This window comes from Lasioglossum baleicum, chromosome 5 (genome assembly GCF_051020765.1).
Source record: "Lasioglossum baleicum chromosome 5, iyLasBale1, whole genome shotgun sequence".
Classification (NCBI taxonomy): domain Eukaryota; kingdom Metazoa; phylum Arthropoda; class Insecta; order Hymenoptera; family Halictidae; genus Lasioglossum; species Lasioglossum baleicum.
The window spans coordinates 15,426,951-15,442,416 of NC_134933.1; the positions used below are offsets into that span (position 1 = coordinate 15,426,951).

General features: G+C 51.4%; 1 protein-coding gene across 14 annotated transcripts in view; it reads left to right on the forward strand.

Moving 5' to 3' along the window:
• Window positions 1-15,466, forward strand: part of Syt7 (Synaptotagmin 7) — a 32,353-nt gene that overhangs the window by 3,459 nt on the left and 13,428 nt on the right. For 4 of the 14 annotated variants that reach the window (XM_076424086.1, XM_076424075.1, XM_076424072.1 and 1 more), the window contains exons 2-3: window positions 2,527-2,774; window positions 13,956-13,967. In XM_076424086.1, coding sequence (XP_076280201.1) covers window positions 2,533-2,774; window positions 13,956-13,967 — 254 coding nt within the window. In that variant the 5' untranslated portion in view covers window positions 2,527-2,532. Of the gene's footprint in view, window positions 1-933; window positions 1,298-2,526; window positions 2,775-5,504; window positions 5,686-8,100; window positions 8,244-13,037; window positions 13,181-13,955; window positions 13,968-15,466 lie in introns of those variants that run through there. The other 10 variants (XM_076424077.1, XM_076424079.1, XM_076424080.1 and 7 more) reach the window with 8 other exon arrangements.

Below are 15,466 nucleotides of genomic sequence, written 5' to 3' on the forward strand. Positions count from 1 at the left end.
GGTCCACTCGGCTTCAAAACATTACAGAACCGCGCACGATAACGCGCGGACAGTCATTCTGATCTACTACACTGAGAAAAAAAAGTATTTACTTCAATAACACGCGTGTTATTGTAATTTTTTTACTTCGATGAATATCAATGTATTCTTTCCAATAGTATGAAATTTAGAAGCAAATCGTGATGTATTTGAATTGTCTATCATGAAATGATTGAAAATATTATTCGATTCAATACCGTACGTTATTATTCGTAATATTTCTCTTTTTCCTTCAATCAGATATGTTGTTAAAAAAATTTGAGAAATGTATTGATTTATACTGGAATTAGTTTGATGCCATATCTTATTTTTTTGAAAACATTGATGTCAAGCTATTCGCTTATATGATTGGCGGAAATGAGTTTTGCTATTGAAATTCAATGGTATTAAATATTAAAATAAGTTCATATAATATTGGCACTATTCAATAGTACATCTTATTGAATCAACATATATTTTTTTTGTTTCGACAGGATTTTTTTCTCAGTATAGAAAATACTACGTTCGGTTCCGATTCGCGGACACTTCTCCCTGTGTTGGTCAAACTTTTTCTATAGCATCGTCGCTTATCATATCGGTCACAGGCATTTCCCTTGCATCGAGCAACGTAATGAAAATCGTAAATACGCGTCGAAGTTTTCCAAAGTTTGCCAATGAGCGAGAAAAGAGAGAAGGAGAGAGAGAGAGAGGAAGAGACAAAGAGGGCCTCTCGTATCAGCTCAGCGTATTATTGTTATTAATATAATGGTCGATTATTAGTCGGATCATCGGGTTTGCGCGCGCTTCGCAACTTGGAGGAAAGGGTGAACGATGAACGGCGAACGAGATCCTATAAGAGACGTGTCTTTAATTAGATGAAAGTAACGTAGCTGAAACAATTCCGGGGAAGGAAGTGCGAGAAAAAATCGACAGGATGAGGAGGAGTTGCCGTCGATGATGCTTCGCTTTAGCTATACATACTTTGCGTTGCTCCTCGTTCGAGATAAGTTTAAAGGCCGCCGTCGCCCACTTGACGTTACTGCATATAAGCGAAGGAGCACAAAATTTAATCGCGTACTTTGTATACATATAATCGAATGCGAAAAAGACCAGCCAGGAGACTCGCTTAAAGATGTATGCGTCCGCCTGCTCGTGACGAGCACACAGCGTCGTCGACACACGAATGCTTTCGCAAACAACGCGTTAATTGCTGAACCATCGATCACGAAAATTTCATCGCGTCGCACCGTGTTTTTCTTGGCCAAGGAAGAACTAAAAGGTCGAGATTTTTTACGGTGGTTCCAATCCTGGCTCCGAGCTTCTTAAATTTCGCAGACTTTAGCAAAATTTAATTAACGCTCAACCGGACCCTCAGAAACGAGCGGATAGAGAAAAAATTCGTGGGAAACGCCACACTGAAACGCGTTCGTTCGAAGGTTAACGAAACGAACGAGCCCGAACGCTTACTTACCCGGCTCGTCAATAAAAATAATGTGCGAGAAGGGTCGAATTTGTTTGGCGCTGCGGATGATTGATTCGAGCAATCGACAGGCTGGTTTTCGCGTTCTAGAATGGCAAAGAAATGGTCCTCGTCCTATTGAGAATAGCTTTAAAAGCAATAGAGGTCACGCGGAGGCCTAGAAGTCGCCCGAACACAGCCGCTAACCCTTAAATTTTGTGTATATTTCTGATCGTGTAAGTGGCACTTGCATACTCCACCTGGTCCAAGGACGAAAGAAAAACAAGAAGGAACAGAAGGTGGGGAGAGTAAAAGAAATTGGCTTATTTGTTGTCCGTCCCCTTTTGTTACTCGAATCGGTAGGGCGCGACGCGGAGGCAGGGGCTTTTTGTGAAATTCGACGCTCCATCGCGAAGAAATCGATAGTCGCCTTTTCCCTTTATTTTCGCTCGTCCTCGACGAACCGAATCCTTTCTCCTTAAACAAACGAGAAACACGACAGACCAGAGAAATCGGGATAATGGCGCGTTGAGCGGCCGGGATTATTTTTAACGTTGTCCGGCGTCGGTCCTCTCGATTAGGTTCGAACCTGGAAACGCGAGGAACACAATAAAGTTTAACGAACAGGATGATACGGTTTAGCCTGCGTTAAATCGTTTAAAAATAAATGGTATCGAATAGGAAGTTTCGCTTACCTCGATATACTGCTATACTCATTTGCGACTAGAAGCAGCAATTGTTTTATAAGCGAAGGTTTTTTTTCTACATTGACCACATTGGTTATAGATAGACCGTTGCCAACGAGCCAACGAGTTATGAAAACAAGTGGCGATTCGCTCGTTAAATAAAACAACGACCGGGAGAAGTTCGGCCGAACTTTTTCCAACTAGCCAACGTTTCGCATCGTTCCCGATAAAAATGTTTTGGTCGGAGTTCGCGGATCGGGGATCGCGGCAAGGCTACGGTTGTTGGTCGGAGGAACGAAAGCGATCGATATAGCAGCCGAATTAATTGGTGTGTTTACTTGACGGTACGTTTTTCTCTTGAAGGTTCGCATGGCGGATACGGGGGTGATGTTGACGGCGATTTTCGGGACGTTCGGTGGCCTGGCGGTACTGGTGTTCCTCTTTCTGGCTGCCTGGCTCTATGTCCGAACAAGAAAGTTGAAACAGCAGAACGAGGACTTCGCGGCTGTGGACGGAGAGGACTTTTTGGAGGACCGGCACGGCGGGTCAGCGGACCGGAAACACGGTTTCTTGACTCTGACCACTCCGCTTATTAGCACGAAGGTGTTCGGGTAAGCAAACACGCCTGACAACAGATTCGATTTTCTCGCTCGCCTCGGCAGTCCACGTGTCTTTCGCACTCTCCGCTACCCTCTCGAACCGCGACCAACGGGCAACGATAAGGGTGCGATAAGGGGGGGTGCGAGTGGAAGAGAGTCTGGCCGTCGCGTCGCGTCGCTTAGCATCGCGTTAGTAAATTTCTCCATAACTCGCCGCCCGTTCGTCGCGAGCTACGAGTATTATCGACCGAAGCGGCAACGAGGTCGAGGAAATTTCGCGCAAAAATAATAAGCGCAATTACGTAAGCGGTCACGACGCGCCGCGGCGTTTCCACTTGGAAAATTGGTCGTCCACGCTCTCGATTCCTTTTCGACGCGACGCGACGTAACGTAACGGAGGGTTGGGTCGCGAAACGCGGTCGCATGTTGCCGAGAGGCACAGTGGACGGCTGTCTCGTAATTGCTGGTAATTACTTCCCCGTTATCGTCTATCGACAACCTGGAGCACTTCGAAGCGTTCAAGGTGGATGGAAGAAGAGGAGGATAGAACCTTTCTCTCGGCGAGGAGACGTTCTTGTTTTCGAGGAGCGCGTTTGCGGAAAAATAGCCGGCGAAACCGGGATGAAACGGAGATAAACGATCTTGAACGACTCGTCGAGGGTCGTCCGTCCTCTCGAGAAACGGAAAACGTCGTTTGACTCCGCTCGGATCGATACGCGTGTATTCCGAAGCGAAGAACCGCGCGATCTCGGACCGAGCATTGGTCGCGTCGTCGCTGGGAACGTTCTCGATGGACGCGGACGTTGTGCTTTCCCATCGCGCGTCAGCCAATTGCCAAATTTTCCCAGTGGCCTTTTCAGGGGAGCGAACCCCAGCTCTTTCGCGATGCACAACTCGCGGGGGCCAAGGCGCCGAAAAATTGCGTGCCCAAAAAACTGCGAACCCGGTGCGCTCCGTAACTTCCGTTGTTCCCGACAAGGTGCCAATTGGAAGAGTGCCAAGTAGTCGAGTGTTTCGTAGCACTTAAATCGACGACACGCAACAGATGCCACTTGTTACGTTGTATACTATACCTGGCTGATGTTACGGTATTCGCTTCGATCGCTCGTTCGGTTGTTCGCAACGATTCGCGGATACCTGCAGCGGAAGAACACGGCTCGAGCGGGCAGCACAAAGGGCTGGATCGAAGGGATTTTAATTTCGACTCCGTTGGCGCCAGCTGTGCGCCGCGTCGCTGTCGTGAAAATCTGTCGCTTTCACGATTTTACGATTTATCCGCAGAAAATGTACTATTTGCGGAATATATACAAACGAAGTATCGTCAGGATTGGTCTCTGGAATGATAAAGTGAATTTCTAATCGGTAATTTAGTCTGGATTTGCCGATTTGTAAATTTATGCAATTTCCTTTAAGAGCGTCTTTGTATCGTTTGAGTAATGGCGGCGGTGAGTTGATTTAACCGATCCGTTAGTTCCAGCGTATTAAATGGACGCCGTTTTCACTGACGGCTCTCTGCCATTGTTCCTTGGACGTGCAACGTTTGCAGCTTCCGGTCAAAGAGCTCCAGAAGGTTTAAATTTTACCGAGAGCTAAGCACGCGTCGGGAAATCGATTTTGTTGCGCCTCGAGAGTCCAGTGTTCGCGGCATAAAGCGTAGACCATTAGGATCGCGGTGCTAGCGGCCATTACGCGTAGAAAACGAACGACAACCGGAAACGCGTATCGTGGCGATCGAGAACGCAGCAAAAAGAACCGGTTCGAGCACTCCGCCGCGCCGGAACGGAACAAGTTCGAAATTGATAGACCGTTTGACGGATAACCCTCGCTGATAACCGATAATCGGGAGAGAACGTCAGGGAAGAGCCGATTAATCCGTTGCGAGGAAAAACTAAAAGTTATTACCGCGAGGGACAAGTTTCCGAGCAGATTTTTCCGGGGAAGTTTACGCGTTCAAAAGAGTTTCAGTCAACGTCGAATATCCAAGGATACGCGGAGTAGAACAATGCAGGACAAACAAGTTGTTTACCATTTATCTCGGTTAGAAATGTTTTGCTTCCACGACGCAGTATAAAAAGTCCATTCGACCGGAGACTTTTGCGCGCCACTGTGTATATCGTTAGTTGGAATAATTCGGGGGAGACGTAAGGTGAAAAGCGAAGGGGGTGGGCAGAGCGAGGCGAGGGGGTGCAGGGGTCGGAATGAAAGAGCCTGGGGTAAAGAAAGAAAGCGAAGGATACAGGATGTGGACTATTGAAGATACCGAGAACAAGGCGACGGGCAGGAATAGAGGGTTAAAACGAGGCGACGACAAAGACGGAACCAGAGAGCGAGAAGGAGGGTCGGCTAGAGAGAGAATGAGAGAAGGAGAGAGGGGAAAAAAGCAGGGTCCACGAAGCAGAACGAAAGGGGGAAACGGGAATGAGGAAAAGCGGAAAATGGTGGATATCGAGAGGAGGACAAGGGCGTACGGTGGTTGTAATGTTGAATTGGTCGGCAAAGGATAGCTGGACAAGAGGACGCTGACGATGGAGGTGATGGTGGTGGTGGTGGTGGTGGTGCCGGCGGCGGTGGAGGTGGTGGCGGTGGCTGTGGCGGTAGCAGAGGTGGTAGCAGAGGTGGTGGAGGCAGTCGATGGTGGTGGTACGTAGCGAAAGGTAGTGGTGGACGGGGTCGAAAAGGGAGGGGAATGGATATCTTGGTTGTAGCTCGTAGCAGAAGGCAGTAGGGGATCGAAAGGTATTCTGTCGTGGCACGGCGCACGGAAAGGGAACCGCGAGCTGAGAACCGAGAACCGAAAACCGGGAACCGGGAACCGAGAACCGAAAACCGAGAACCGAGCGGAATGGAGTGGAGTGGAGAGAAGCGGCGCGGCGCAGCATGGCACGGGGATGGAACAGGATGGGTTAGGACCAGTTACGGCTAGGTAGGAGCGAGGGTAAAAGCATCAAGCGGAAGGGGAGGCGTAGGAGAAGTCGGCTGGCCGTGGGGTGGGGACTGGCACGCAGGGGTAGCGGTGAATTCTGGGGGTTGGAAGCAGCTGAGTACAGTACGCGAGTAGGTCACACCACGGAGAAGAGCGATAGTTCGCGGTTAGCACACGGTTCGTTCGTTGGTTCGTTCGTTCGTTCGTTCGTTCGTTCGTCCGCTCGTTGGTTCGTTCGTTCGGGCTTGGACAGAGAGAACCCATTGCGTTCGTTCGACCGGCTCTGCGTTCTCTCGGAGCACGGTTTTGTTCGTTCTCGCGTCTGACGGACATCGAATCGCGGTATCGTCGCGTGGTCGTTTTCGGTCTTCGCGACGAAAGATATGCGGGGTGATCGCGCGTCCACCGTGTAACCGACGACCGTCGATTCGGATCGCGAATTTCGCGCGACAAGTAAACTCTCCCATCGATTTCTACGTCGGACCCGTCGGCGCTCGGAACAGCCTCGAGCCTCGGTTGTATTTACCAGCTTTTCCGCGAGCGACAGATTGCCGCAGCGCCGTCGTTACTCCGGAAAAGATATTCCGTGTCTTCGGCATAGGTAAACGATTCGGGCTTACCCTTGTCCCGAGCAGGCCGCTTCCCCATCGATAGAAGACACGAACGATCTTTTCCGCGTCCCCGGTTTCTCGGTGGCTCGCACGCGTGCATCCGGTTCACCCTCGTCACGCACATTGGTCGTGCCGTTTGCGCGCGGCGCGTACTGATTTCTGTTCCTGTTGTTTGGCGCGACTCTACGTGACTCTACGTGACTCTACGCGACTGTACGCGACTCGACTCGACTCGACACGACACGGTGGCGGTGGCGGTGGTCCGTGATCGTCGCGCGATCCGTTCGATCAAACCGTTCTCCCATTGATTCTCGATACAGCGATCGCGAATTCGAGCGCAGAAGAGTAACCGGGGGATCGAAGGTGGAGAAGAGGGCAGGAGAGACGCGCGACGTTTCACGCTCGCTCCGATGAGTTTCATGCTTTCGGGGACGGAGCACGGCGAACATTCTTGACGTTCGAGAAACGCTCACAATCTTAAATATAGTTTGAGCAGACAACGAGTGGCGAGGAGCGGAGAGGAGAGGAGCGGAGTGGAGAGGAGCGGAGAGGAGAGGGAGGGCAAGCGAGAGAAGAAGATAAGACGCGACGAGAAAAATTTGATTTCCTTCAACGAACGAAAAAGCTTCCCTCGCACAACGAACGCACACCTGAAAATGCACGCTGGTCACGCTCCTGGCGTACAGACGTCTGTGAAACAGATGGCAAATTGTTACCGTTGATCATCGATTATTACCTTCGTAAATCCCGTTGTTGAAAGTACACACCGTTATTTTTCTATCGATTTTCTTCGAACGAGAGAAGGTTCCTAAGAAGCGCGCGACAGCGAGAACGATAGCGATCTGTCAGGCCTGCGTCGCGTTTCGTCTCGTCTCAAAAACAGAGAAAGAGCCCGAAAAGAAACGAGATAAGGAGGCGGAGATGAAATTGGATTCGAGTTGAAAAGGATCGAGGAGAATCGGGAAACTGCTAGCTTTCAGCATCGACCGGTCGGATTAATTCGAAGCGTTCCTCAACTCGCGAGGAGACGGAACAAGCAGCGCGGGTTGGAGGGCTAGTGGTATCAAAGGGAGAAAGAAACCGCGAGGAGGAGGAAGAACCAGGAGGAAGGAGGAACCAGGAGGAGGAGGAGGAGGAGAAGGAGAAGGGGAGGAGGAGGGGGCGGTCTGGCAAAGAAGAGAAGAGGAACAGCGGGTGAATTACCTGTTTGTACGCGCAAGAGCATCGAACTTATTAACGATTCGTCTCTCGCGAGCGTCTCTCGTTACGAGTCGGTGTGGTGGCCGAGTGTGCAGCTCGAGGAGGCGCGGGAGTAAACGAGAGGAAACGGATACAACGAGAGAGATCACCGGTCGCAGAAGCAACGATTCCTCGGTTGATCGCGCGGAGAAGGCTCGCGGACCTCAACGTGAAACGAGGGACGCGCGAATCATGCGATACAACCTGTCAACGAATGCGTTAGCGGTGGTACGACGCATCGAAATCACATAAACGAAAACAGAGAAACGAAAAAGGTTGCGATTCGAGCGGCATCGAGATCGCTCGGAGAACCGATTCGGGCTAACCGAGAACGAGAGGAGACCAAGAAAGGAAGAGTGCGAGAGAGACAGATTCGTATCGAAACACGAGATAAGGGTAGTCCGAGAGAACGGAGACCGAGTCGCTCGACGCACAATATATCGATTAGAGGGATTGGAATTGCAGTGGAGGACACACGGGTTCGATCGGACGACTCGGAAATAATACCAGTCCGACCGCGACAGGACTCGTCTCTTTCTCGATCCATCGGATCGAACGCAGGCTCGCACGATTCTCTCTCTCGTCTATCTAGCTCGGTTCTCGAGAGGAACGATCGAATATGGAAATCGCAGCCTCTGCAATGTTGGATGGCCTGAAAAATAATCGAATCAGCAAGTTGGCACTGTCGCGGTTCTTGTCGCAGAGTCTGTGAGTAAATTAACCCGGTCGTTGGTCACGAGCACGTAATCGATTCGACGCGATACGAAGTAAAAAGAGGGTGCTCGCAGGCACCGGCACGTAGCGCGCACTAATTGATTGCTTGGCTTGGTTACTATGCTTCTGCCGACGAATTTGCGTATCATCGTCATTCGTAGACAGTCTCGCATATCCGGTTCGCGGTTCGACTTGTTCGATCGCTTGACCCCTCCTCCCCCCCCCCCGCAACCCGCCCTCCCTCTTGTAGCTCTCGCCTCTACCCCGCTCTCACCGAAACCCTCAACCACCAACCACCCTCCACGCATTGATCTCGTCGCGGCTCGTTTCTTTCGATCGGACGCGCTCGGATCGCGCGCGCGTCTTCTTATCGATCTTCGCTGGGAACGGACCCTGTTCGATTCTTGTCCAGACCCAGCATTCGATTCGACAGAGACAAAGAAACGAGTCGCGGGCACCGATTCGACGCTCCCTTCCGTCGAAAATCGATCTTTTTCTCGCCCATTAGAGATCGAAAAGCTTCTCGACGATCCTCGGTCCGTCGTCGATCGGCGCCCGTCGATCGATCTCATCTCGTTTTGAATGACACTCATGCATATAGAGCTTTCGTTGACAACTGCAAGCGCGTAGACTTTTGTTCCGTAAACCGTGTACTCGCGGTCGTAGTCGTAGAAGGTAGTGTATTAGTGGTAGAGCTACAGTTACGCCGACTTTTCCGTTTGGAAGATGAACGAGCAGGCAGGGTGACGGGGAGGGAGGTAGAGGAAAAGAGAGAGAGAGAGAGAGAAGGATGAGATAGTATGCAAGAGAGAAATGATGGAAGTGAGAGGAGGGGGAGGGGGAGTGAGCGGAAGAGCGGGAACTCGGCCGCAAAATGAATAATATGTCGACGAAAGTTTCTATTAATCGGTTCGGCGGTTAACACGATCCGAAACTCGCTCGCTCGAGCAAACTCGATAACCGACGGATAACCAAGTCGTGGGTGTAAAGATCCGTCAGGCTGTCGTTTATCCGGAGGACACGACAGAGTACCTCGTTGACCGTCGAGAGACTTCGGGGATTCCGATATACGTAACCCCGAATACGCACGTAGGTGGGCGCGCTCGCGCGCTGGATTCAAAGCGGGGCGAAAAACGTGAGTCTCGCGCGTTGAGAACTATAACTGGACACACGACAGATGGGCGTCCCTTTAGAAACCGTGGAACGAGCAAAGTCGACATTTTTAATCAAGGCCTCGCGATCCCGAGGAAGAAAGAGACAAAGGACTCGTTCGCGGCTACACCGTCGATAAAAGCCCGAATCGAGACACGTCTGCTTGTCAGTTGGTCGGCTTGTCGGTCCGTCGCGTCGCGCGATAAGCGACAAGCAGCTACGCGTGATCGCGCTTGCGCGACCTCGCATACCCATTTTCGCCCCTTTCAGTTTTCCCTCGGCTCTTCTTCTCCTTTTTTTTCGTTTTTTTTTCTATCTCCCGAGTTTCCCAGACTCGGCAAAGAAGAGACACGAGTAATTGAAAGGACACCGGACGGCGTTGATGGCCCAGTTCATATCCCGCGGTGCCCCGGGCTTTTCGGTATCATGCCGTTTCGCGCCGCGCTGCTCCGCACCGGGAAAAACGAGACTAACCGAGGTCGTATCGTCGCGATCTCGAGTTTACTTGCGAGAGCACGATCGCGATGGACAGCCGGTTGCGTACACGCAGAGAGAGACCGGTCTGACCTCGTTCGATTAACGGTGGCGCCGTCGAAACGGTAACGGTAACTGATAACTACCCCTTGCTCGCAATTTTGTGCACAGGGGGTTCTAACGCGGAAAGCAGTTTGATATTGACCGGCGGGACAAGCACCGGTATAAAGTGTAATCCGATAATCCTTTCGGGATGAACAGTCGGCTCGAATAAGGTGTTCGATTCGCGATAAGGCTAAAATTTTCACGGGGACCGTTAACCGATCGAAGAGGCAAAGAGATGGAGAGAGGGTTGAAGGAGGACGAGGTTCCTTGGTTGTAAGCGCTGAGGGAGGTTCGGAGGGTCGGGTGCAGAGACGAAGAAAGACTATGATGGAGCGGGTGCAAGGGCTGGACGTGAAGTCGGGGGATGTGGCCGGTCGAGGGAGCGGACCGAGGGCGCCGCGAGGTAGGGGGTGGCTGGCCGCCTAGGTGCGTAGGAGAGCCTGCCCTGTCATGGTGCCGGGAACTCCTTTGTCGAGCGACGAGGTGGCGCCAATGTATCGAAAGCACCGATGTGTATGCAACACCTCCTGCTTTTTCGAGCGAAACTTCAGTCGCTTACGTGGAACGGTTGCGGTTGCCTGCGAACTGCCAACACGCGTTCTTTCGGTGATCACCGCGAATGCAACAGGACGTCCTGTGTCTCCTCTCGACTCGTCTCGGCGCGTCTCGTTTCGTTTCGCGTTCCTCGTCTTCGTTCCCATCGAGTTTTCACAAAGCATTTCGCGTAAACGTGTCGCTTTCCAATCTTTCGCCAATAGAATTGCTCGCTTCTCGGATAGTTTATGGATTTTATGTGTCCGTAGCTGCCACGATAACCGACGCTTCGGTACGGTATAAAATAACGCAACGTTGTGCTCGACGCGTCGTCGTCCCTCGTTTGTTCGAACCTGAAGACTGACTTTTCTTTGTTTCCTCGAACGAGAATTAGATTTCGACCGATCTGTCTTTTCAACGCCGGTTTCTTTAGACTCTCGTGGGGAGCGTATCAACGCTCGCGTGAACGTAAACAGCCACAAGTCTATTCTTCGCCGATCGGATTCCCCGTCCCTCGATTCTCTTCCCTTCGCGCATTCCATGCGAGCACCCCCTTTGGCAAAGAGGGACACCGCCAGCTCGAGAAAAGCCATAACGCGTGTAACGTTGGCGATCGTTAGCGACCGATGGAACTATGGGATGTGCACACAGAGTACGCGAGTAACAGGTGGCTCGCGGATCGAGTGCGCTGTCGCTATCATCGCTATGTGGGTGGCCCCTTGTGATCGGTAGATCTCCCTGTCGAGAACTGCTTCCGAACGCGAAACGAGAAAAAAGGAAGGAAAATTATGCGTTCGTGCTCGCTCCGAGCACTCCCTGGTGAACGAGCTGCTCGTTTGGTATCGACGACGTTCATAGACTTCAAGGTCCTCCATTGAAAACTCGATCGAAGATGGAGATGGTCTCGAACTGGCAATGTCCCCACCAATTTTCATGAAATTAGCATACTACGTCGCGAAATCGCCGAAGACGTTCGACTCTTGGCGACATTTTAGCGGCCATTGTTCGCCCCGGGACGTGAAAATAGACTTGAATATTTTTCAGCCTTGAATCTCCGACTATTTTCACCTCTGCGCTACGTGCCGGACTCCTTAAAATAAAAATTCGCGTGGAATATTTTCCCGGGCTGCTTGTTGTATGCAAATTTTATGAAAATCAGAAGGGGTGGCCTGGAATAACAACCCTTGTGAGTGCAGTGGAGAGGCGGCAGAGACGTTGTTTCATCGAATAGGTTCTCTCGGTCATTGGGCAAACGGAACGGAGAAGAATCTTGGGTTTACCGTGGTACGAACCGCGAGCGTCTCTCCCGTCGATTCCGTCGGGACGCGAATACGATCCTTCCGTGCGGCGACGTTCGAACCCGAAAACCCCGAATAATCCCGGAACCTCGATGTAAATCCGGGCCTAAAACAAAGCAGGATTTTTTATGAGTTTTCGTGGAAGTTATGGCGCGCGCGTACCTCGACCAAGAACCTGTTGCTTAGACGTTCTTCGGCATTGACCGAGCCGCGCCACGGCCAGGAACTCGGTTCTTGTGGCGTGCGCGTGCGTTCCGATCGATCGTCCCCGCGATAGGTACGTAATTTCCTTTGGCCCGAGAACTTTTCACTTTTTACTGGCGCAAAGTCGAAGCCGACGCCAGTATTCGTCGGTACGTCGTTTCGCTGTGGGACGCTGAGGTTTCGCGAGGTCCGCGATAGACTCCGTCGACTTGAAATCGTGAGATAAAACTGTTGTATCGCCGTGCAGAGATTTCAGAAAAGTCAAGAGGGAGGAATAAAATCGAGAACAATCGAATTGTTTAGGCCGGTGCGGCATCGTTTCGACGACTCGCTCGGTATCTCTGTTGATCGTTTACGGAGGATTCTAAGGTAGGGTTCGCGTGTCCAGCGAGATGCGCGCGCCGTGTCTATCGACCTTCGCGAACGTCGTTGCCACGTGCGCGACCCAATGCGTCCCTGACTCGATTTCGGATGTGTCGTTCATTTTCCGACTATAGGCGATATCACGGAGCCTAGCCATCGACTAGATCGTCGAGGAGTCGTCGCTCCACTTCGCTCTAGAGTCACTCTGGGCATTGTCGCGGGTCCCTTAGCTGGCCCCGAGTCCCGAATTCCAAGAGTCCGTGTCTGTCTTTCTGTCGTCGCGTCGTCGGTACCGCCTAGATAGGGAGCACGGCAAATGTGCTGGTGCTCGAGGTGCAGCAGTGGTGGAGGCGGCGGTGGTAGTACCGGCGAGTGTAGCTGAGATCGATCCAACAACACCCTTCTTTCGACCGACCGACCGACCGACCGACCGACCGACCGACCGACCGGCCGTCCGTTCATCCACCAAGCAAATCCCCGAGACAGCGAGACAACAATTTCTCACACCCCCTAGCTCACCTCGAGCGCGACATATTTACTATTTACCTACCGTGGTCACTGAAATTGCATGAATCCGCTACTGTTCAGACCGTGTTCGTGCTCGAAACGCGCGTGCAACCGAACAGGAGACCGGTGAACCTGGAACATAGCGCGGATCGGGAATGTGAACTTGTTCACGCGCTAGTCAAGGCTAAACACAGAGACAGTTCTCGAAACTCCCGGTAAAAGAACCACCATGTGGGCTGCAGTCTCGAGGTCTTTGGAAATACTGGTCGCTTTCTTCGAGTATTATACCACCAGGTAAGATGTGCGTGTTTCAACGATCCACTCGGGTAATTAAAGACTACAGTCGTTAACGTAACCGTGACACACCGGAAGCTATTGCTCCCTCGCGCGCAAACCTTCAGAGATGCGAGCGGATCGGCTCCTATCGGACGCTGCCCCGCGCGGAGCGGAGCCGAGCGTATTTTTCTTTGTTCTCGTTTTCGAGCATCTCTGCGCCTCGTGTCGCTCTATCCATCGATCTATCGGTTTCTTTGTCTGTACGTTTCTCTTTCTCTACCTTTGTCTGTCTGTTTGTCTGTCTCTTCTCTCATACACCCCTTTTCTCTCTTACATACTCTGTCTTTCTCTCTCTCTCTCTACCGCTCTGACTGTCTGTCTTCTTTCTTACTCTGACGCTATCGCTCTCACTTACTCTCTCTCTCTCTCTCTGCATCATACTGTCCCTCTGTTCAGCTTCGAATCGCTCTGATTTTCCTTTTCGCCGCGTTACAAAGCGAAAACTCGATAGCATCCGATTCGAAGCGTCCGTTCGACTCTACTTTTCCTCGACTCAGAGGAGCGAACAACACCGCGAACGATCAAAATTGATGGCTGGGAATGGCCATAGAACTCCACACGTCCACACGTCCACACGTAGCGCTTCGTGACACACAGTTTGATCCCGACGAGAACGGAATCCTCTCGCTCGTCGGCGTGTTCTCGGAAGCAGCCTCGTCGAAACTCATTAACTCCTGTCTCATTTTCTTTTGTTTCATGCCTACTTTCGGCGTGTGTTACCATTGGAATGCAGAGCCCAGTTGGAGTAAGTATGAACTGGCGAAACAGAGAGAAAAACCCCTATACGTTACCATACGAGAGAACCGAATTCTCACGTGACTTTTTTTTCTGTCTTCTTTCAATTCTCCTTGTTAACGGAAACGTTCCGTTCCACGGATGGCCGCTGCTTCGTTCCCTACTCGTAAGTAGCTCTCTCTCTGTATTCGATCGAATCTTCCTTCCACCGTAGCCTCCACGTGGTTTCGTATATATCGTGCATAAATATACACGTATATTCCCGTGGAGGATCGTTCTCGCGTCTATAACCAAAAGCTCTTTGAGCGACGAACGGTTTTTTCTCCGTGGCTCGTACTCGTTGGTGTACGCGTCGTGCTACCTTGTTCCGCCTCGAATTCGCCCGAGCAGCCACGAGGCGCTGGGCGGTCCAAAACCCTTCCGTCCCCGGGACTCGCGTCTCACTGGGTCTTGTTTTGCATCGTAGCGCCATAGAAATCGTGGCACCCGACAAAAAAAATCCGCGTTGCTTCGCAGCTTGCAAGCCTCTGCCAACACTTTATAGAACGGGGAGCTCGTAGTTCGTAGCGTTCCGGATCGTCGTTGTCGTTGTTTGAGCGCGCGTTATCATGCGGATTTGACGAGCTCTCGCAGCATTTTCTTCCAGAAAAAGTTGGAACGATCATGCTCGACCAAGTTTGGCGAGGGATTTCTCATGCTCGTTGGAACACGGCGCGAGGCAGGGAATCAATTTTTCTCTCGTTCCAACGAAAATCTGCGTCCGCATAAAAGTCCGCAGTCCAGCTATCGCAGCCCGTTTTTCGAAAGAATGATGCGACAGCGGGTGGAACCGATACGATCGCATACTTATCGCGCTGCCAGTATGTATCAATTCGCTATGTTGCACGCCTGCAGCTACGGGGACGCGGTGGACAGTCGTTATGACCACTTGCCTCCGTTATCGCACCGTGCTCGGTTTGATAACAACGATACATTTAGGTTTCGAATCGATAGTCGCGCATCGATGCGTCGCGCGTCGTACGGTCCGTTTCCAGACGATTCGTAACACGCAATTAACTGTCGCGCCGATACCGGGATAAGCTTTGTTCCGTTTTTGTCATGCGGCACTTCCTCGGCTCGACGACAGCTATTTTTCCGCACAGCTTTGACTTTCGGTAAAACGACCGGACGGGAATGGGGTTCGTGCAAAGTTTCGCAGTCCCGGAATAACCTTTCGTGTTAATTATAGGTGGAAAACGCTAGCGCACGAACGAAACAAAATTAGTGTCCCGAGGCGTCGAGCCAGCGCAGCTATCATAACAGCTGTCCAGTCGACTCCAATCGCTACAGGCTTATAACGTTCAAGCGATCGGGGTGGGGTGGACAGCTGTTACGACTAGACTGCGGAACTTTATGCAAATTCGCATTTTCATAGGCAAATTCGATGAGACGCGAATTAAGTAAGATTCTGCTGGGTTGTCGGGAGAGTTTCAAAGTTTTTTTTTTACGTCTCTCGACGCGGAGCCCATA